At 39.8% G+C, this 24,348-nt stretch overlaps 1 protein-coding gene across 1 annotated transcript in view; it reads left to right on the top strand.

Annotated features, from left to right (window-relative positions):
* Window positions 1-23,364, top strand: part of iars1 (isoleucyl-tRNA synthetase 1) — a 73,264-nt gene extending 49,900 nt beyond the window's left edge. Inside the window, exons 23-34 of the mRNA XM_074643297.1 lie at window positions 329-450; window positions 4,028-4,130; window positions 5,043-5,126; window positions 9,342-9,516; window positions 12,017-12,129; window positions 14,557-14,652; window positions 17,451-17,627; window positions 18,267-18,387; window positions 18,600-18,725; window positions 19,537-19,683; window positions 21,321-21,473; window positions 22,273-23,364. Coding sequence (XP_074499398.1) covers window positions 329-450; window positions 4,028-4,130; window positions 5,043-5,126; window positions 9,342-9,516; window positions 12,017-12,129; window positions 14,557-14,652; window positions 17,451-17,627; window positions 18,267-18,387; window positions 18,600-18,725; window positions 19,537-19,683; window positions 21,321-21,473; window positions 22,273-22,355 — 1,500 coding nt within the window. The 3' untranslated portion in view covers window positions 22,356-23,364. The remainder of the gene's footprint in view (window positions 1-328; window positions 451-4,027; window positions 4,131-5,042; window positions 5,127-9,341; window positions 9,517-12,016; window positions 12,130-14,556; window positions 14,653-17,450; window positions 17,628-18,266; window positions 18,388-18,599; window positions 18,726-19,536; window positions 19,684-21,320; window positions 21,474-22,272) is intronic.
* Window positions 23,365-24,348: the final 984 nt, after the last annotated feature.

Below are 24,348 nucleotides of genomic sequence, written 5' to 3' on the forward strand. Positions count from 1 at the left end.
GCGAGATGCACGCTAAGCGCCAGTTAGCCTAACCCAGATCAATACAGATCAGCTGTGAGCTTCACAAATTAATTAGCTGTGGTTGGAATGGAGGAGAATCGCATTAGAAGTAACCTCGCTCTGGCACAGTTCTGTTTGAACTTTTGCACCATTGAGGGAAAAAAACCTACAGTGAAAATCTGTTTTGTATGCTGATTTCACAGCTGCTTCTGACTTTTAGACCTTTATGCCAGAAAATGTAAATTAACCACAGTACAGAGCATCTAATAATCTTCTTCTCTTCCTTTTTCTCTCATGTCTACTTGGTTTCTTGCCTCCTCCCCCTCAGGCTCCCTTCACACCCTTCATTACAGAGATGATGTACCAAAATCTGCGTCACCTCATTGACCCCGCCTCCGTCGAAGAGAAGGACAGCAGCAGCATCCACTATCTCATGCTGCCCCAACTCAGGTTGGAGAAATCCTTGAATAAAGCATAAATGTTTATAGACTTCATTTCAGTTCAAGCGTCTTTGAGTTCCTGAAAAGCGCTATATAAGTCAAATGTATTATTATTATTCATTTAAAGTTTATGTTAAAGTGGCAGTAGGCAGTATGTTTTTGGCATCATTGGGCAAAAATTCCATAATAACCTTTCAGCATATTGTATTTCAAGTGTTCTGAGAGAAAACTAGACTTCTGCACCTCCTCATGGCTCTGTTTACAGGCTTTAGAAAATCTAGCCTGGAACTTGGCGTTCCTTCGCCAGATTTCACAATGGCGGCGGCGTCACAAACTTTCTCATTTTACAGCTAAACCGTGTACTACAAGATGATTCTGAAAACATTTGAGGTGAGAAATAGGCATTAACGTAACATAATATTGATTCATATTTGATCAGCGCGGCCTAGTTTGACCGTTTGGTCGGAGTTCGCGAGTGATTGACAGCCGGCTCTCATAGACAGCAGATGGACAGCAGACCTCGGATCAGCTGTGACTGTTTGTTTTCCTCCAGTCTGTGAAATCTTGCAGATGCCGTTAGGAGCACCGGAGGAGACAGAGGCACATGATATTTTTCAGGTTACCCGTTTCATGTACTACTGTCACGATATAGCGACCGTTTTATAAAAATAACTTTTTTTAATCTTATTTGCTCCAATCTCGCCTACTTCAGTTTTAAAGAGGAAAAAAAGGCAAAAGTGCCCTGTGAGTTGTTGCTATCCATATTAGCGTGGTTGTAAGTGGCTGATGCGATTGTGATGGTCATGGTTTTCCCCACATCTTATTATATTATATCTTATATTCTGGCTGGGAGGAGCCAGGCAGAAATGGAGGATGTACATACTCTTTAAACAGAGTTTCCTGCACTGTTTCATAGTGGAGGCCTGCTCGCCTGAAATACTGCCTACGATCGCCTACACTAATAACAGAAGAAACGATAACACTTTATGAAATATATGAAGCTTTAGCAAAAACAAGCAGCGCTGCTAATTCACTCAATAACTACTACATATTTATTCTAGAAACTAAATTGATCATGGAGCACAATGCATCAGGATCTGCCTGATTCAGCTCACAAGGTGTCATTGATTGATCATCCCATTGTAGTTCGCAGTAATAATTTAGAGCAACACGTGACAGTAATAATAATAAAGATAAACTTTATATAGCACTCTTCATACACACAATTAGGGCTGTCCTCGACCAAAAACAATCTTAGTCCATTAACGCTCCATACGATTTTGTCGACTAATCAATTAGTTGATTTAATCGACGGATCTGTGAAACTGAGTTTCTCCACAAAGAATCACACAAATGCACCACTTTAAATCTTGTGTTTACCAGAGATGTGTTCATCAGTTTCTTGGAAATAAGTCATTCAGCATAAAAAAAAAGCAGGAAAAACAACCAATCAACTAAAGAGGGGGCAGCCCGACACACAATGCAGATCAAATGTTGGGGCAAACAGAGAACCTTCTGACGTCATCTGGTTTAAAAGCTGCCGCTCTATCCGCTACAGAGCCACCCTGCAGCTCGCACAGCGAACCCCCCTTGTTTAGCTCCTTTTCTCACAGGATATCCACTGCTGATCCACAGCCTAATCAGTTTCAGCCAGAGTGCATGGCCTTACTTTACCCCAAACGTATCCCATTCTGAACTCCTCGGAGTAGAAGCTTTCTGAAGCTCGAGAGTAGTAACAGTAGTTTCTGGATAAGGCTGCTTCAGGCTTCACAGCAGCTGTTCTCTTTGTGTCTTAACCATTTCTTCTCTTCAGTCCTGCTGTTGGCTGCTTCCTCTTCCTCCGTGTTTTCAGTTTATACACCACCACTATGATTAAAATGTTCTATTTTAATATTGGTTGTTATAGGTGTTATTTTATGGGATTGATTAGTTCTGTAGTTTTGCTTTTGAGTAGTTTCTGAGCACATTTTCTGTTCATGCGTCAAATGCAAGGCTCCTTGTTTATGGGTGATAAAAGTTTAATTACAGATGGGATCGCCTCGTTTCCCAGCATTGGACGCTTGATGGGCTGTAGAAGCTAGGCACCTGATTTGACGAACACTTTCCCTCGTGGGCTACTGCTCCCAGCTGTCAAACCCAGAACCAAAATGGTGGCTCGTTTGGAAACTTCTTTCTTTTATATATTACGAAAATGTTTCTGAAAACATTTTAGGCGAGAAATGAGCCATGCAGTTTGCTAAATCTGTCCTTATTTTAGAACGTCAACGGTTAAACATTTTTCAGGAGGCAGAGGCAATGAGTCGCGCCGGACGCCCCTGATTTGCATAATGTAGCCTAGACCTCAGCGTTATACAAATGAGGAGTTGCCAAGGTGACGGTTCGTCTCTCGAAACGCAACGCAACGCTAGGCTACCAGAATGCATTGCACGGCTGTTTACAGGGCCTGTCTTTGATTGTAAGCCAAGCAAATGGATATTGCTCATAAAATATGATCATTTATTTCCCTTCATGTCAATTACTTGTGTAAAATGTGTGCCTTGGTGGCTGATCAGCTTTGTGTAAAGCCTGGGAGGAATTTCTAATTGCCCAAACTTAATTGCATCATCTTTAACGACAAAAAAGTTCTGACATTATTAAATGTCCATTTGATTTAGCATAAGGAAAATAGTTTGTGTAATGGTTCATATAATCTCCCCTGTCACTTTGGCAGCACTCATCGCCGCGGCTTTATTAGCCGCTTGTCCTTCCTGCTGCCGAATGGGACTACTTCACCCCCCCTCCCAAAGGTCAGCCACCAATCAGGCGGAGGGGAGAGCTGCTACTCAATCAGCTCATTAAATGATTGGCTGTCCCTGGAGTCCTCTCCTCTCTCATTTTACTCCACTGTTGTGTGCACAGCAGACTGCTGGAGTAAATGAACAAGCATACACACACACACACACACACACACACACACACACACACACACACACACGCAGTCTGTGTTCCTGCAGACAGTTAGGGCTAATATCACTATTATGCGTGATTATCAGTGGCTGTGCGGCTCTAATTTGGATTCAGTGGTGGAAGTCTCAGTGAACCTTATTAGAGGATGCTCCTGAGTTAAACTCTGGCGCTGGTGGTTCTGAACTCTGGCTCTATTTAGATGTGTGCTACTAACCTTGTCACGCTCTATTATTCATTTTCCTCAATAGAATACCAATTTAAATTTCGAAACCACTGATTAACCAGAATAAGACGACCGCTGCCTGTGAGTTATGGCAGAAACGCACCTACGCCCCCTAACCATGCCCTGTAATTGTACAGAATTTCACAGAATACAGAGTGATTCTCATAAGAAGGTGTTTTTTTTTGTTTTTTTTAAAGATGTTCCCCTCACCCCCCTACATCTGCTTATTATAAGAAGGCAGCTCGGTCAGGTTGCACCCATCGCAATTGCGAAAAGTCTCACCAGGGATAGAGTTTCGGATAAAAACTTTCTCTCCTGTGTGACCCAAATAAGAGGTTATTCAAGCGCTCTTACCATGGCATTGTAACGCTACTTATGATGATGTGGTGATACTTAAATATTCTTTTCTGTTTTTCAGGGAGAGTGTGATTGACAAGCGCATCGAGAGCGCCGTCTCTCAGATGCAGTCTGTGATTGAGCTGGGCCGGGTGATCCGAGACAGGAAGACGCTGCCCGTTAAGGTGAATCCTCAGCTTTACTCAATCCATTCATACACTCCAGTGTAAGAGGTGCAGTGAATTAAAACTGTAGGAAACATACGATATGTCGGCTGATATTGGATTATTGCAGATGAAGCAGTGTCGGCCGAGCACAGAAACATCAAAGACATGTTTGTGTTTTTGTTTATTAGACCGTTTTGTCCACTGAAAGGCACTAAGTTTATTTCACAACTTTAAAATATCCAGTTAATTACTTGTTCACAGTACTTTAAGGGATCCCTATCAAAATTTTTTGCTTATGCTATGTTTTATGTAAAAAAAAAAGATGAATATCTGTGAATATATTGTTTTGATATTTTTGTATCTTGCAACTATCAATATTAGGGCTGCATTATTTGAGGAAAATATGTAATTGCAATTATTTTTGACTGATACCGCAATTGCGATATGATTTGGGACACTATAAATAATGCTATTTTTTACATCGTTATTCTCATTTTAATTGAAAAACATATTAAAATGGTTATGGTGTGATTTTTGCGGGGATCTGTACCAAAAGATGTTTTCTTAAGTCTGTAGAATAAGATTTGTAGGCCAGGACATCTCTGCAGCACAACAATATTACATTTTTATGTATTCACTTTGACAAATATTTTGCCTCCTGAGATTTGAAAATTGCAGTTGGCCATATTGCAATTTTGATAAAATTTAGATTAATTGTGCAGCCCTAATCAATGTTAGTATCTGCTCCAAAAATCCAGCATCAGTCGGGCTCTTATATTATCTGTACTGCCAGGAGTTCCTACATCTCTCTTGTGGATTTCCTATAACTTGAAGTCACACTAGGTATGGTTGTCGTGTTGATTACAACCTTATTTCCGTGTCGCTGGTGCTGAAGCTATTGACCCACTGTAATGTCGGTGTGTATTTCAGTACCCATTAAAGGAGGTGGTAGTTATCCACCAGGACCCAGAGGCTCTGAAAGACATCCAGTCCCTGCAGAAATACATCCTGGAAGTAAGTAAACCAAGAACACCCTTTTGTTTATAGTGTGTGATCATTTGTGCAGTCTTGAAGTCGCCGTAGTATGTTTTACCAGTTCTCTGCTTCAAGGCAGGAGGTGCGTCTTCTTCTCATCTTTCCTATAAGTGTTTTATTTGTGTCTGTTTACCGTGCTTTGATCAGTGCTGTTAAATGTCTAAGTTAAAGAGAAACCTCTCGTTGACACTCCAAAGCCAGTGTGTTGACTCGAAAGAGGGGATGTACAACAGAGGGGAGCGCATCTTCACACGCCGTTTGTATCTTCAGCTGTAATTTAAATGTCTGCGCTTGGTTCATTTTAAAAAGGAGGTGGAGCAGATGCCTCGGAAAATGATTTCACATTTGATCTACTCCAATTGCCTCACATGCAAACCCTTCATCAAATCTAGAATGCAGACACGAGCAGCGTGTTTCTTTTTTCCTTCTCCAGCACACGGAAACATTATATTACTGTTAATGTGTTTGTGTACTTCATAGTCACAGTAATATGCATGATTATAGTTGACGTAGCTCTCCTAGCTCTCGTTTCACATTTAGAGCCTGCAGCAGCTCCATGTAAGGTAATGTTTTGTTTTTTTGCCATTCAGACATCCTATGTTTCGCTACATGAAAACAAAATCACATAGTCGAGGCCTGGGTGTTTCCAATGTTAAATGTCATTTAAGTAACAGTAGTGTTGTTACGATACTGGAATTTCCTACCTTGAAAAATATAGATTTTTGATACCACGGGAAAAATGGACACAACATTGAGGGCATAACATTTTTGATTTTTTTAGAAGATAAATAGTGGTGTATGTGTCAACTTGCTGTCGGAGAGAAGAGAGAGCAGAAAGCGCAGCTGGTACCCGTGTATCGATACTGCAGAAAAATGAGTATTGAAACTGTAACAAATATTCAGTATCAATATGTATCCCTTCTTCGATATTTTTGACACTAATCATCAGTGTGATTTTGCACCAGAAAGTGCAGATTAATTACAAAAGTGTGTCTGGTCCATTCAGGTGCTGTCCAAGAGACTGGCAAAATGACTACTCAGACAGTAGACGGTCTAACTGTCATTGTCCATTAGTGCAGGAAGCCATTAAACTGACATTATCTCTTTGTCTTTGGGTTTGATTTTCCAACAACAAAGCTCAAGAAGTCAATGCTGTTCCACAGATAAACTTACTACTCTCTTAAAATGTTTCAACCTTTTCGATGCTTTACCTGGAAATGTTGCCTCTTTTGTTCCCACTATAGCCACGTGAAGCCTTGCGAGGTCCCAGGCTGAGAAATTGCAGATGCATGTTAGATGGAAAATTGATTACGGCTCTTGTTTCCCATATGCTGCTGACCAGGGAAATTGACAGAACATATAGAGGATTAAGGATTACGTGGGAAAAGGGCTTCTCTGGTGCAACCTTCTGTTGGATCCTGCGAGATTCATCTTAGTTCGAGCCACTTCTTATCTCTCACTCTGTTTCATTTCTGGTGAGGAAAACATTTAACCTTGCCGGCTGCGAGCTTCCCTCCAGTAAACAAGGTTTATTTGATCAGAATTGAGAGCAGTTTAAGGTCCTGCAGCCAAGGGAGGAACCTTCAAACTCTCTTACTATTGATGCACTTTCAGTTGAACTGAGCATTTGAAAGTTAGGTAGATTAAATCTGGATTCACCTTTTCGCTGTTGCTCCTTTATTATTATTATTGTATAATTATTACTATTTAATTCATTTAAATTTCTTTTATCACTACTTCAATGTGCACCATTTGGGCACCTACTGTTGTTGTTAACTGGCTCACTGGCTGGTTGATTTCTTGGCTGGCTTTCTCTCTGAGTGAATTACATTTTTTGATTGGCCCTTTACAGCACACGTCTGGAGCAATTACAGGTTTTAATTGACTTGAGATCCTGCAGGATTGCCTTTTCTGATGTATAGAGTAGTGGATACTATTGGCATTAATTCTAGCACTGGCACGTTTGGCCAGTCCACCCAGAGGAAGAAACGCTGCACTGCATGGAAATAATCGTGTCATGCACCCACATGCTCCTCCTTGCTCCAACATTAGGGATGCAGATTTAGGGATGCACCGATTAAACTTTTTCAGTCCCGATACCGATAGCGATACCTGAGTTTTGGATACCAGTGTTTAACTAATAAGCTGTATGTCTCACTGTGTAGAAGTCACTGGGATCATTCTTTTATGTGTAAGGCAACATCAGGCCTGGCCTAAAACCTTATAAAACAAAATGTAACTAATAAAATGCATAGATATAAATTTACGGAATTCTTCTTTATTATTAAAATAATAAATCTTACACCAGCAACGTGGCAAAAAATCTTCAAAATTAACAAGAATTACAATTCAGGTTTAAACCTTTTTAATACAGCAACAAATTGGTCAAAACTTAAACAGGAATTAAAATTCCAGTATATGATGTATATAGTATATAAACATAGAATTTAATTGAATAGATCGGCCCAATTGTCACCGTTATCCAATCCAGCTATTTGAGTCAGTATCGGCCCGATATCCAATCCGGTATCGGTATCGGTGCATCCCTAGTCAGATTGAGCGGGAATAGCTCATTCATACAAAGTATGTGGGCAAGCATCCTCCGGTTGTTGCTCATGGTGGAAAAACAATGTCAAACAAATAGATAGTAGCCCAAATAGATAATAAAAAGCAAAGTGGGGATGTTAGTCTATCATGCAACGCTAGTTAGAGTGGTGATATATTGTTGTCATAGAAACATAAAAAAGTTTTTAAAAGCGTTTTTTTCGATGAAGCGCTTTTCTGCCAGAAAAGGGCGCTATATGGAAACTGGCCCTTAACTTGCAAAAAAAAAGAAACCACAGCAACTTCACATCAAGCGGCGGTGCATTCTGAATGATGCTGATTACATTTTTATTGTCTATTTCATGAGGCAAAACATGAGAGATGATGAGAAAGTAGGAACAATGGGATTGCCTATTGACGGTCAATGTCCATTTCAGTTTTAGCTTTGGTCAACTTTTTCTTTGCTGACGAGCTCATTGATGACGTCACTGTCAGCTGAGCTCAAGATGTTCTGTGGAAATATCCAATGACTTTCGGTTTGATTTGACAGCAGCCTGAATATATTGTAATGCACCAATATATCACACACACACACACACACAAACAAAGCCATATATGCCCTCAAGATAAAAGACGTTCTTTTTGTGCACTTTTGCATTGATTCAATCCTATTTTCACAAAACAGAAATTCCAGCTTCTATTTTCAACCCCACACTGCCCTGAAGTTTATTACTCAGCCCACTACAGCAGCTTATCTGTGCTCTCTGTCAGCGAGGCGAATATGCTAAAACTCAGTCTCACTTTTCAGGGTGATTGACTGAAAGAAGCGGTGCATGGCCGGCCAGGGCGGGTGTCAGAATGGCTAAACTTAGTATCTCTATTGCCTCACCAGATCACAGATTTCTATCTCCATTTAGATTGAAGAAAGGCAGAAGTATTGACTGAATAGGAGGAATGGCTGACTGACTGACTTACTGGTTGATTTCATGGCTGACTTACTCTTTAAGTGAATGACTCTAAAATAATCAATTATGGATTTGCTCTTTATGACCGGGATATTTAAAGCGTTTTCTATTAAGTTTAGTTTTAGCTCACTTTTAATATGCATTTGCAAACAGTGTTATTGTAACTAAGTCATGTATTTCAAGTCCTACATCTAGGGATGTACCAATCCGACTTTTTCAGTACCTTTGGGTATTGGCCGATACCGAGTACCGATCTGATACCAGTGTTTAATTAATAAGCTGTATGCCTCACTGTGTGGAAGTGACTGAGATCATTTTGTTATGTTTAAGGCAACATCAGGCTTGACTTTAACATGGCTTTCCTAACTTTGTTAAACAAAATACTGTATAACAAATAAACACATAGATATACATTTACTGAATCATTTATTTTTAGTATAATAAATCAGCACCAGCAACTTGATAAAAAAATCTTAATGTTTTAGCAGCATATAATGAAAACACAGTTAGTTTTGCAGTTCACATTACAGTTTCATTTTAGTTTGTTTACATTTTTGTATTCTTTTTCATCTTTGTTTTTATCAACAGTAATAACCCTGGTAACTGGCACTCATCAGTATACTTTAGAAGCCAGCGACTTTACCTTTTCTAACACATAGGTTGTGTCCTTTTTCTCATCCTCCAGGAGCTTAATGTGCGACAGCTGACACTGTCAACAGACAAGGACAAGTACGGTATCCGTCTGAGAGCCGAGCCGGACCACATGGTGCTGGGCAAGAGACTGAAGGGGGCCTTCAAAGCCATCACTGCTTCTATCAAGGAGCTCACCAGCGAACAGCTAGAGGCCTTCCAGAAGACAGGTACTGCTGTGTGTGTGTGGCTGTCTGGTTGTGTGGGTGCCAAAAAGGGACTCATAACTTAAAAATCACACTCGGGGTGCAAAGAAAAATCACTAAGCAGTCTAATGTAGTTCACTAGTTTGCATTTATACGTGACAAAGTTTAAATTTTTTCCTCTGCAAATGACATCCCAGAATTATTTTGTGTATTTATTTTTCATCAAGCACTTGTGTTCTCTATAGGAGTGAGCACACATACCAAAAACTTAATTAGCAGTCAATGATTTTGTTTACCAAATAATTAATTTGGGAAGAGCAGAAGGCTAGTGTTAGGATTTAACACACAACTACACAATTGCTGCATATTTTGTTGAATCCTAATTATTTTGCCAAAATCTCAACTATGAATCCTTCCAATGAAGTCGGGTACAGACAGACAGCCAGTCTATCCTCAGAGGGCAAACCCCTAACCCTTCTGAAACTGTAATCAGAGCTGGAGTACGGATCAAAGCAGTGCAAGGTATCTTGTCTCTCCAATTATAGAGAGACGAGGAGAGCCCCCAGAGTCTCTGGGGAAGGAAGCAGTGGAGGTCAGCCGGGCTGTGGGAACTTAACATTTCCAATCACTTGGATGTTTGAAGTCTAGCCAATTGGAAGGAACGAAGGAGGATGAACGATGGCAGGAAAGAGATAGATGTGGTAGAGGATGGTGGAAAAATGATGGAGAGAGGAAATACAACCTCCAGTTTTCCCCCAGGATAACCCCGTTAGCTCCGTCAGCACTGTTGCCCTGCAACCGGCTCAGCCGTCGCCATGTTGAGAGCCGTGGGGAGACAATAGAAATGCTTTGAATTCCGTATAGAGAACCTTTATAGAAATAGTTCAACACAGTATGAAGCTACAGCTTCCAGGCAGTTAGATTATCTTAGCACAAAGACTGGAAACGGGGAACGGCTAGCCTGGCTCTGTCCCAGGGTGACAAAATCAGAAAAGACGGGAGAAAGTTGCTGCTAAAACCAAAATAAACATCTGTTAACTGATCAGTCAGTTAGAGGAAGGTACACCACTGTATCTGAAGAGTCTCTGAAATAATCTTTCCATGAAAAAGCTAACAGCTCACACTCAGCTGAGAGTCCACTTTTAACCTCGTGAGCAATTTCTAGATGAGAATCCATGACTCGAAAAACCTTTTTAGACTAGAAGCAATTTGTCTAGAAACTGATGGTGCGTTCATGGCCATTGGTTGCATTGCTTATTATTCCTTACCTGTACCTTTTGATCCCATCATTTTGACAGGGCAGAAGAAAAGAGATCAAGAGATAAGGTGGAAAAAGAGCAGAGAAGCAGGGAGGGACACAGGAAATCAAAGCATGGAAATCTAGGATTAGAGAGAAACGGAGTGACTGTTTCACCCAGCCTCTGGGTGAGGAGAAGTGAGGAGGAGAGGAGAACACGGTCACGGTTTTTAGTCAGAACACAGACGTGGGTAATTGCTGCCATTGGCAAAATGGAGATATAAACCTGACTAGAATGGGTTCGCTGTATTGTTTAAAAGCTCAGATCTCGTGTGAATGTGGCCAGGAAGACTGCAATGTAAGGAATCTGAAAATGCAAGCGAATACGGGGTCCAGACCCCAGCTAATTCAAAACAAAGCCCTCGGCCTGCATGCGAGTTAAGCGAGCGCTTTATTCAGTATGATTGGGTGTAATTGAAACCATTTCTAGAATCCTCCTTGAGAGACGAACACCAAAATAAAGACTCATTTCACACAATCAGTTGGCAATTTACTCCAATTTAATTAGGAGAATAGAGGGCCCCAAATTGTTTACCATCACATTTCCATTAGTAGTCTGTTGTCAGCATTGGTTCAATCATAATGTGCATCAATATAAATCATCAAATGCATCAATGCATTTTCATCCTCTCTTAAATGATCCATTTCCTGTTATTAGACTGGTGGTATTTTAGATTTTCACAGGAAAGCATCTGAAAATCAGGGTGTTATACTTGTGTAGTTGAATTATTATGTTATTATTATCAAGTTGAATTATTATGTAGGGATGCGAATGATCTGCGAGTGATCTGATCTTTATTATATGTCACTCGACAGCCAACTGACTTATTTTTCACGATTGTCTCTGTTGGCGCTCCACCACATCGTTTTGTCCTACATGATTGTTGCCGAGAATATCCCAACCCGAGAGGAAAATCTCAATATTTGTGGCAGAAAACTGTTTTAATGTGTGTATATTAAGTATGGTTTGACTCATTTCTTCATGCCCCCTGTTGAGTTTTGTGTGGGCTGCGTAATTTATGGTCGTTCAGATATTGTGGTCTGATGATGCTGAGACACAGTAGGGCTCCATGGTGTTGAATTCTGCATGATCAGCATATACGCACTCTGTTTTTCTATAAATTGATGGATGTTATCGTCTGCTGCCATATAACAATGTTTATTTTTAGGTTCAGTGCCATAAGCTGTGTTTCTGAACCTTTTCATATTGTTGTGTTCAATTTCAAGGATCCATCCAGGTGGACGGCCATGAGCTCCATGAGGAGGACCTGAGGCTCATGCACACCTTCGACCAGAGCTCCGGCTCAGCAGCACAGTATGAAGCACACTCTGATTCACAGGTATGCTCAACATTTAAACCCTCAGATATCTTTTACATGCAAATTGAACACCATTCAAGAAAAAAGGATCAAAATAAATTCTTCGTCTTCTGTGAACAAATGTAGCTTCCTTGTTAAAGGAATAAAGTATAAAGATGTTTGTGAGACAATATGGGGCTCCTCCTGACACCTCCACATTTAAATCACTGGATCTAATGTAAACTCTTTAGTAGTATTAGAAATAAATAAATAAAGTGCCAACCTTTTAAGAGACTATAAAAACACACCCTTTTATTAAAGCAATAGTTTGACATTTCGGCAAACCTACCACGAAGTTGCAAGCCAACCAGTGGAGACTTCTGGGAGTTACTGCACCCAGCCAAGAAATATCACGGTCTAGCAGTGCTACGCTACGCTAATCATCTGGCTGTAGCTTCACATCAGGGTGGTAGAGTTCTGAACGGCATTACGCTTATTGCTGTTCCTTTAACCTGGTAGCAGTCTCGTCCTTTTATTTTGTGAATGAATATAGATATAGATTTTATCTTGTTTTTTTAAGTTGATTTAATGTTTTGAATGCACGTTAATCTCTTAACTATAAAATATTTATCTTAAACTTGCTGCACCCATGATTATCTCTCGTATCTCCCATTTTTTTTTTTAACTTGGGTAGAACATTCATGTACATTTATTACACAAAGGGTTATGAATGTTAAAGTCACTTTTAAACATACATGAAAAAGGTATAGAAATACACACGCACACAGTACATACCCCTCTCTCCTTACTGCCACATTACTATTGTATAGGTTGAGCTGCAAAGTGTAATGTAACCTGATCTCAAAAAAACATAAATGCCTCTCCGCTGCTGCTGCTGCTGCTGCACTAAGCTGCCATATACTGTAAATGCATTTATTCGTCTTTGCTGTGAGTGTGATGTATGAAATCATTTCACGGCTAAGTGGAAAGCGGCATGTATGCGTTTCCCACAGGCCCTCTCTAATCAGTGCTCCTCCAACCGTATACACACCACACGGCTGCACCTTAATACCAGTTTACTGAGCTAGCTTTTTAATTCTCTCTGTTACTCTCGCTCGCCTGCACCGTCTCTCCAGCTCCCATCTGTCTGTCTCTCTGTTCTTTCTCTCTCATGTTCCTTTTCTGTTTGCTTTTGTGTGCTTTTTCTCTGTCACCCTGTCATCTCTCTCCCTCCTTCTTCTTCCCATGGTAAAGTGTTCGGGGCTGGCAGCAGCTCAGCCTTACACAACACCATGACACTACAATATTGTCATTATTGCTGCGTGGTTGGTTGTTGTTTTTTTATTACTTTTACATTATAAATGTTTGAACAACCATGTAAGGTAGATTTATTTCATAAAGGTTGCTCCCTGCACATTTCAGCTGTGTAGTTTATAGCGTGGGGGTGAAGCTGAGTCTGAGTCTGGTCACTCAGCGGCTACAGTAAACTCTCACGTCTTCATATCTGTCTGAAATTCTGTCTCTCTCTGCTACTATTCTGTCAAATGCATATTGCAATAATCATGGGGTGTACGTGATTAGAGTACAACCTGTCTACATTAAAGTCTATTTGTTGTCACAGTAACAGGAAAATATTTAATTCATGCCTCAACACGCTTTTTTGTGTTTAGTGTACCAGCCTAGAAAAGGCTGCTGTATATGCTCAGTTGATTGATTTAAAAAAAAAAAAGGGGGAGATTTTAAAACAATTTCAAAATAAAAGTATGGACTAAAAAATATGTACAATATACCTCAGTATTCTATATTTGTCTTTGTCCACATATTACAACGTACTGTCCTGATGAAAAGTTGATATTTGTGCTCAAATTAATACTGAATCATAGTCACTTTTATTGGCCAAGTGTTTGTTCACATCCAAGATATATGACTTACTCCCATGTTAATAAGAGTATTAAATACTTGATAAATCTCCCTTTAAGGTACATTTTGTACGATACAAAATTAAATGTAATAAATACTGAATGGATATACATAGACTGGATGATGATGTACAGCATGTACATGTGAATACTGTATGTCTATATACTGTAAGTTACAGCATGTAGGATTTATATTGACTTACAGACAACATCTTTTTTAATTTAACAATCGCTAATGATTAACAATCAGGAATCTAAACATTAGGTAATTAAACATGTTATACAAAGATAAATATGACTTTCAAATATGAGCTCATGAAAATGAAGTCAAGTGAATTTTATTTACTTTTGTATCTCAAAATCTTTTTTTTTCTCCTAAAAAAAAACGTATGCGGCAAAAATGTAAGACATTTAAAAAAGGCTTTTGCTGTACAGTATACGGGGCAAGACTTCCATATCAGTCTTTAGAAACATGAGTGATCACTTTTGTTTAATTTCAGTGTATTTTCAGTTCAACATGTAGTTTAAAACCCCTCTTGTTGTCCTTCAGGTCCTGGTGCTGCTGGATGTGTCCCCGGACCAGTCCATGGTGGATGAAGGCGTTGCCCGAGAGGTCATCAACCGCATTCAGAAACTACGCAAGAAGGTGGGACAATTATTTCAGGAGCACTACTAGTCCCTGGAAACTAGAGTGACACATAACACACTACCAGAGAATTTTACAATCCAGTGTCTAATGAATCGACTACGACGTATTAGAAACAGTTTGCCAATTCGTGTAATCAGGGCCGTGCCAGGGTGAGCAAAACATGATGCCACTGAGGCAGTTTGAGTTGTAATGGAAGACAAAATACCTTTCTAGGCTGTTGCGTGGTGAGTAATGTATGACAGAGAAGCAGGGGAAAGGAAATTGACTGAGTACAAGAAGCATTTAGGTAATTCTGTGTAAGGATGACGACAACCTGCACATGGAAGAGTTGTGTGACACTGCATGCTCTCTAGAATTAGAACAAAATACAGGATTTCTGGTCCAAGCTACCTGACCTTTTTCAAAAGGCTCCTTGGTCATGCATCTGTTGTTGTCAGTGATCTTTAGCCTTAAGCATCTTAATCCTGACCGTATCCTTACCACACACCCTTTCCTCCTCATATATTTTGATCAATATAGTAGAGTTAAATTCAGGGTCGAAATGATCGGACGGGGTTATTACAGTCCTGTGACAGCCACAGATACCACATTTTTTTTCCTTTTTTTTGTCAGAGCATTTGATTTATTGATTGCTGTCGGGATGTAATGAGAACTTCAACAAATAAAATATGAATTTTAACAAATATAACAAAAAAAATTCTAAAATCTTAACAAACCTTACCTTTAAAACTCGATTAGTTGATCAGCAGAAAATGAATTAGCAACAATTTAAATGTATTGTTTAAGTGAATTCATTCAGCAAAAACACTAAATGATCTTGGTTTACAGTTTTTCAAATGCAACATGCCCAATCCCTTTATTTTATACTGTATGCATTAGAAAAATTTTAAATGTGAAAATGGGGAATGGATAAATGATTGAGGCTTCTGACCCCAGGAAGACTAGCTGGTGCCAATGGCAATGATCCTTTTAAATAAATAAATTAAATGTGTACCGAGTTTAAAAAGAGTTGAAAAATAAAATGAGCTGGTGAAAGAAACATAGAAGAGTAAAAAAGGTTTTAATGTAAGTTATAAAGTAGAATTACAGAGTATAATAAAGTATAAAGCTTCATATTACTTCTCACACTCTTACTTCTCAAACTTTTAAATATCATTTATTGATGTTATATTTTGGACTTGTCTGTTCAGCTACAATTTGTCAGTTTTGGGGCTCCATACTGGCCCATTGGTCAGACCGTGATGGCCATTTTTCACTCTTTTCTTACCTTTTGTTGACTAAACTGTTAATTGATTAATTGAAATGAATGAAAGTTAACCGTTAGTTGCAGCCCTACAATGTAGACCAAGCATGAAAAATGTTGCTGTGTTATTTTGTTACATTTCCCTCCCTTTGATCACCCCGTGCTCCCCCCTTCCTCTTTATGTCCCATGCTAATTTTGTCAGGGCCGTTTTGAAATCTTTCCACTGCAGCGTCACAGTTAGAAGTTTCTCCATCATAAGGCAGGCTTAATGGAAGCTTAATTACAGTCTGGCCCCTTTCAGATTCTAATGTTGGGGCTTTGAAGTGGTCTGGGGAGTAAAGACGGATTAGCCAACAGCCCCTTGTTTTCACAAGCAACAAACTGTTTTTTCCGTCCCCCTATAGCAGTGGTGTGCACTGGCTCCCGGCCAGGCTAAATTCCTCCAGTTATTTCAAACTGAGATCTGTTAGGAATTTTCCACCCCGGGGATGGGAATTAATTTTTTAACAATTCTTTGACATGTTTGGTTGTAGTTTGTGGGTGTGCATGAGCGTCTTTATCAGTGTTTGCGTGGGTATTTGTGTGTTAGCACATGCAAGGGTGATAAAAACAGAGGTCACTGTTTCCTTTTTGTTACTGGACAGCTCACAAACTGGAGATCTCTGTAGCTCTATTTGACATGACACACACACACACACACACACACTCACACTGTACTAGCCCCTGCAGGGTAGGGTCAGTACCTTGACTTGGCAGGAAAAGCCTATAAACCTTCCTCCATTGATTGACTGCTCCTCTGTATCTCGCTAACGTTATTCCTCTGCCCTTGAGCTACATACTGCAATTGGAGTGTGTGTGTGTGTGTGTGCGCGCTATACAGTCGATACACGTGTGTACGGCTGTGCACACGTGTGCATGGCTGCACGCTGCAGATTAGGATGAGATCAATGTGTTTGAATGTGTCAAGGTTAGAGGAAGCTGTCAGCACACAATGCCAAAATAGACGGGCTTTCATCCAATAAAAAATCTCCCCTTGTTCCCTTCTGCCATTATTTGTTCCTACACTGTCTGTTTTTTTGCTATTTAATCCCCACCTACTCTTCTTTTGGCCGCCCTTCCATTGTGTTTATCCCACCCCAACCCCCCCTGCTCACTTCCTTCTTTCAGGTAATTGTTTCCTCCAGATTTCATTTTCTTACAGAAGAGAAAAAATGCTTTGACGAGAATTACAAAATTGCGATTCCTTGCGTCCTTGGCAGTCATTTAAATCAGTTTATTTCTATTATACGGCGATGTTTGAAGAGTTATTCGAGCAGCGCATTTAGCTTATTACTCACTTACAGTTCCTGGTGTCTTTTAGCTCTATTTTAATACTGGTGAATCTATTTTTTTTTTACTGAAACAAACATCCTCACTTCTGATTAATGCTGCGCTTGGTGTTCATTTACATATTAAAACCCACTACCTGTCTCTCAACTACCTGTCTCTCAACTACCTGTCTCTCAACTACCTGTCTCTCAACTACCTGTCTCACAACTACCTGTCTCACAGGGTCATTTGGTGCCATCAGATGAAATAACTGTGTACTACCGCTGCCAGCCAGAGGGGGAGTACTTGGGCTCTGTGATCCAGGCTCATACTGACTTCATCCTGGCAACCACCAAGGCTCCAATGTTGCCCTTCCCTGTCCCCAAGACTGCCAGCGTCATCATAGAAGAAAAAACTCAGGTATGAAAGGACATCTCAGGGCAAGCGTGATTATTGTTCGCTGTACTACGATGCAAGGGCAGTTTAACAGGCAGCTTGTTGTGGACCACAACCTTTCAACATTTATGAAACATGCTGTAACAGACTGATGTGTGTTATCATGAGCGTCAGTGATACTTTGGTGTGAAGTTGGTTGTTCACATTTTCCTCTTGGTGATTACCATACTACCTCTCTCTGAATGTATTTGTGGTACAAGTCACAATTTGATTTTTATGCCACGGCATTATGTTTTCTCGTCGTCCGTCCATACGTACGTATGTCCGACCTATTCACGTGGGCGCTATTTCTCGGGAACGCCTGGAGGGAATTTCTTTAAATTTGGCACAAACGTCCATCTGGACTGAAGGATGAACTGATTAGATTTTGGTGGTCAAAGGTCAAGGTCACTGTGACCATGACTCAAGAATTCATATGCTAATTATGACAATTTCACACAAATGTCTAACAGGATAAAATGTTGAAGTGAGGACATTTTGGACAGATGGATGTAAATGCAACTTGACTGGTTGGAGGAGGCATACAACCACGAGGCGGTAATTCTAGTTTAAAGAACATAAAAAGTCTGTCTTTGTCATGCTCTTTTTTTTTCTTTGTTGCAGCTGAAGGGCTCAGACTTGGAGTTAACCATAGTAAAGGGATCTTCAGCCCCTCGGGCTCCTCTAAATGGACCAGCTTGCACCTATGTGAACGTCAGGGTGAAGGTCAACAACAAAGAACAAGGTAGCACATATGAAGTCTGTTTATCTAGCCAGAAAAGATCTAACAAGAATATGTTGTCAATATGTAATATGTAAAAACTGTTGAACTGTTAATTAAACATGTGCTGATTATCGAGATATTTGGATATGTACCGCACACTATTTGAACTTGTCTTACCTGTAATTGACTGTTTGGTTACGTTAGTAATCCTGTCTGACTGGTTTCTTGCTCAGAGGGGGTGGTGCTGTTGGAGAACCCCAAAGGGGATAACAGACTAGACTTGGACAAGTTGAAGAAAGTGTGCAGCAGCATCTTTGGAGCCAATAACACCCAGCTCAGATTCTTCAACGGCGGGACTGGTGAGAACTGGTTTTTAGCTCCTCAGGAAGACATAAACGCAGCGAATCACTATTTTACGGTAGAAACATCTGCCGTCTCATATTACTCGAGTAACTGTGGGTCATCATACTGTAATGTCATCGCCCCAAAACTGACTAAATATAGTAAAAGGTTCTCAGTAATGGTTCTCAAAAATACAACTGAATACATAGAATAAAAATACGGTTAATTAAATGATCAAATAGTATGTTAAAATAATGTAAAGCTTTATACTTTTCCTTTATCAGTTGATAAAATCAATTAAAACATTTAGTATTTTTTACTTTTTATTTATCTAGCTAGCACATTTCTTGGCACTCAATCCGTTTTCTACAGTATTTTTCACACACACTATTTATAATTTTCCGAATGCCTATATGATGATAATAATATGGAAGTGCACATGCATGTCCAGAGCACTGATTAGTCAAGGGTTTTTGTGTGTGTGTGTAACTGGACTGTGTGGCTCGCTAGCTTAACTGCAAACACTGAGCACCTGCATTTTCAGCTAGCTACGTAGCCGTAGCTAACTTCCGTCATAAAACTACACCAGCCAGAGCAGGTGATGTTAATCACCCAGACACTACTGCTTACTGGTGTAGCATCTTTGTATACATTATCGTAACAGTAGATAAAGCATTTGAGCCGACAAGCTAACCCTAGTGAGCTATCTAACGCTACTTTTTTTTAGTCATTAGTTGAGTTTATTGGGCATTACGAGAAGGAAAAGGTAATCAAATATAAACATTTTGCTGTTTTTCCCAACTGATCGTTTGCTTGTGTTCGTTACAGAGTTGACGAGCAAAATTGACCTTGAGGCTTTGAGCGGTAAAACTTTGTCAGTGACTTCAGGCTCTTCCTCCCCTGGCCCTGCACCCACCACCGACACCCTCCTGTGTCCCTACGTGAACCTGCTGCTCTGCAACGCACAACCAGCTGGTGAGAAATACACACACACAAACACACACATACAGTGTACTGTACATATAGTAACGCACAACTGATGAGGCAGTCCGTCTCACGGTTAAAGTAAAAGGCTGCCATTACTCATTTTTAATTATAGTCAACAAATCCCCTGGAGAGACCAAAACTATCAATTTATCCTGCTGACAGGTTTTGTCTGTGTAGTCAAAGCTTAATTTAAATGAATGCATGTAGCGTTATAGCCTCAATATATAGCATCCTTTATTTTTGACACACAAATTAGTCTGACCCTGACAATGTATATTTCTCAATCGTTCTAAGTGCAAAACAATAGCAGTACCACTCTACAAATAAATCACAAATGAAAGTCCTGCATTGATGTTTGAGATGGAGCTAAATCTTAAAGAAATAGTCAGACATTTTGGAAAATAACAGTTCCTTTCACTGTTGTTTTTATGACTTGCATCATCTGGCTGCAAACCAAATTCCCCCTTGGGAACAATAAAGATTGAGAGACATTGACAAACAAACAATCATTTATTGATGCGTTTATTTTGTTTTCTTGCTCTAGATCTGGGCCACTCTCATGTCTGTATAGTGAATATGAAGCTGCAGTCAGTTAACTTAGCTTAGCACAAAAAAACGGAAACGGGATGAAACGGCTAGCCTGGCTGTCTGAAAAGAAATAGTCCAACACGTAACCGCCCCATTAAACTGTAAATTGTCATTTAAACACTGTTTGCTAGGGCTGACCCGAATGCTTCGAAGCTTCAACCGTTACCATGGTAATCAACCTCCAAATCAGTATTCGAATGCTTCAGCTTTTTTTTATATATATAAGTATGTAATAATAATAATAATTATATATAAGGAATAATCCCACATTATTCATATTCAACATTGTTATTCGAACACCTTCGAATATTTCTCAGAAGCCCAAATTAATTGTCACTTGCGGATTTGTAAAAATGGGATAGAACAAGTTAACTACTGAGGTTTAGAGGAGCTGGTTGGCAAACTACCCGCATTGTACTTGTTGCGTTTGAACAGAGCCAGACTATCTTTTCCCTCTGTTTTCAGTCTTTATACTTGTAGCTTCATATTTACCGTACAGACAAAAAAGCAAATGTGTTTTTCCCAAAATGTTAAACTTCCCTTTAACTATTTTATATACTGTCGGGTAGTTTAAACTATAATAATACGTCATATTTTATAGGTTGATCATATGTTTTGTGTATAAAATCCAAATCTGTACAATAATTAGAAACCATTGCTGTAAAATAAATGCGCTTAGTTATTTTCCATCACTGGAATCAAATGCACTCATTGTGTGTTGTACTGTGTTCATTGTACTGAAGGAAATGTACCATAATCCAGCTTTATCCTTTAAGTCATTCACACTCAAACCCCTTCACCTTGCCCCTCTGACCCTACAGCCGGGCTCTCTCTCTCTTTATCGTCCTTTATCGTCTTTTTGATCTATCATTCCTTCTCTCTGTCTCTTCCCTTTTCCCATGGCTGAGGCTTAGGCTTGTTACCTTTCCAGGACGTTTGAGCAAGCTTCACTAACAAGCCAATCATTTCTCAATTTGTAAAAGAAGTAAAGTCTGTCTGGTTCGCTTCTCTTCAACACTGTTCTCATCTCCTCACAGAGTGCCAGACAGGAGAGGTGGGCACCCTCCTGCTGGTGAACCCAGTGGGCCAGAATGGGCTCGACTACTCAGGCCTGCTGTCTGAGGCTGCCAAGGTTTTCGGCCTCCGCAGCAGACGGCTCAAACTGTACCTGGACGAGGACTTCAGCCAGGGTAAGATGAAAAGATGGTCGATATCATATTGACTTAAGCATCCACATAGACGACTTCTAAACTGATTTAAGGCCAATAATTCTTGGAGGATATACAGCAAGGAGAAAATAACCTTCATCATCTAACATGTCACTGATAAGAAAAGTAGTTTCCAGAGCGAGTTTGTTATTCTGTTTTAATCCCTGACTACTGTCAGCTGGCACCAGCGTATAATACATTTAAATTATTATTTTAACTTTAAAATCAGCTTAAGCAAATAAAGCCAGGAGAGGTAAAGTTGATAACACAGGTTTTACATGACTTGACTAAATGTTTTCAGCTGACAAATATAAGATTTGCAAGTGGCAGTAACTTTTTAGCTGTGTATGCCGTCAGATACTATACATATCACTTAAACTTTATTTAGCCAACATGCGTTTCAGTTCTGTGACTTGCAACATAGGCTATATTTAACACGAGTGAAATGCTAGAGGAAGATCAGATGTCCTCTTATCCATAAGTGAACAGGTCAGTTAGTACTGTAAGTGGCTGTGATATGATGGCACAGTTTAGATGCAGTAAAGTTGTGCATTCAGCACATTCCTTAATGACTTCCCAAAGTTTTACCTTTGGATCCTCTTATTTTGATTACCTCATTTGAATAAACTAAACTACAATATGAGCGGCTTAAAGATCTTCGGAGTTTTTTTTTTAAAACTGATCTTTTGTGATTCGCTAAATGTTTTTCCCCACTTAATTTTATCCATAAATATAAACAAACATACTTTGTAACTGTTTGATGTCTCTGTGTTTTTTTCAGAGCTGCCAGATGATTCATCAGTGAAATCTCTAGACACCAAAACTCTGTTTGTGAGAGTTATGCCAACAACTGCCGAAGCATAAATCCAGAGAAGCCATCTTTAGCAAAAATTTGTCTCGGATGTCTCACAGGTTCCCTGAATGAAGTTTTTTACCAGTAAAATCCCACCATTAGCCCCTTTGATGCACACAGTGGATTATGTCATTTGTCAAGATGCTTATTTGGAAATCCTGATGCAAAGCAGGCTTGTCTGTCAACTTCACAACTGTTAATCCATGGAGTCACTATCTCCCATGTCTTGAAATATCTTCAGGCACAAAATCGGCATGCCTGAAAGAGGTCTTGAGTTTTTGATGTTTCGGTCCATTCCAAGATGTGATGATAGCTCTAATTAATCATCGTATTTAGCCAAGGCTTGCAGAACGGTTCTCCCTGATGCTCCCCCTCATACTGTCTTTAATTTGTCCCAATTATAAGTGACAGTTTTCTAAGAAAGCACAGTGTGTTGCTAGGCTATATTTATTCTGGACAGAGAAGAGATTTACATAATTTCTACACTAGAAAATGGATGCACTTCAAGAACAGAGTGATTGCTCATACATAACAGCTGAAAAGATCTTCCGGGTAGATGTGTAAGTGTGGTCATGGAAACTGTAAAAGGTTACTTTACCTCATGTTTCAGCATCTCTTCCTGGAAATACAGAATCCAGGGAACCGTCTAACCTGTCTCTCTGTCAATATTAACAATAGCTGTTTTTTCTGCCTTTATTATGCTAATGATAAAAGTTATGCAAGCTACTTCTCTTCAAGGCTTATTATTCGAGGTGAGCTTAATCCAGAGTAATTATTGCTGTGACTCATAATCGGGGAACCAATTTGGCCTATTGTGCTTTCACATCATTTTGAATTTAACAGATAAACCTGCTCTGTTCATTGCATTAGGAATCCTTTGACAATTGTAAAAGCATTTAAAGGTGAGATGGATTTTCGGGCTGCTGTACCTTAATGACAAAAGGGTTCTCGCATAAAAAGAGCAACAAATGGATAATGTACTATTTTATGTGACAAATGGAATAAAATCAAAGGAATCAACATGCTTTTTTCTTTCCTCTCACTCAAACCTTTGTATGACAAGAAGGGACACGTCATGTCTGTGACTGACTTAGCTGCAGATATGTAAAAATGTGTTTGCCTTTGTTCATTAGTTGCCTGAGACATTTTGACTGACTCATGGTACCTTTCTTTTACTTTAAAAGGTCAGGGAACAAACACAAAGGAGATTAAAAATGCCTTCAGCAGCAATAAATGAATTTAAAGGAACAGTGTGTAACATTTAGGGGGATCTATTGGCAGAAATGTATTATAATATAATTAATAAGTATGTTTTCTTTAATGTATAATCACCTGATTGTAAGAATCGTGTTTTTGTTACCTTAGAATGAGCCGTTTATATCTACATACGGAGCGGGTCCTCTTCACAGGAGCCTGCCGCCGTGTTTCTACAGTAGCCCAGAATGGACAAACCACTGTGTTAACTTTTCCTGCTTGGGCCAGAGTTGATAACGTTACCCGCTCCGGAGTTAACCCTCGCCGTCACTCCACTCAGCTGCCGGGAAACAAGACACGGGAAACCTCTGTTGGTCTTGAGGAGCTGGAGCATTTATTTCTGCACAAACTGCAACTTCTACTGAACATTCACTTGATATTCTCAGAGCTAAAGTAACTGTCTTCTGCTCCACTCGCTCACTTTTTCGCTCACACACATTCACCACCGCTCTCTCTCTCTCTCTTGCTTCACCACTCACTTCCCACGTACACACGCACACACTACGCACTGGCTCTGCTATTCTCCAAATGACCTACGCTACTCTCACAACAGCTATAGAGGGCCATTCGCGTTTTCACGTAGGCCACCATAGTTCTTCTACACGCTTGGTTGCAATCTGCAAACTCACCGCCAGATGTTACACCTCCTTTAACAGAATAGTTTGACAATTTGTTAAACTATTCATCATGAAAAGATGATCCGTCTGTCCATTTAGAAGAACGCTGGAGCTAGCAGCTGGTTAGCTTAGC

This window comes from Sebastes fasciatus, chromosome 1 (assembly GCF_043250625.1).
Source record: "Sebastes fasciatus isolate fSebFas1 chromosome 1, fSebFas1.pri, whole genome shotgun sequence".
NCBI classification, from domain to species: domain Eukaryota; kingdom Metazoa; phylum Chordata; class Actinopteri; order Perciformes; family Sebastidae; genus Sebastes; species Sebastes fasciatus.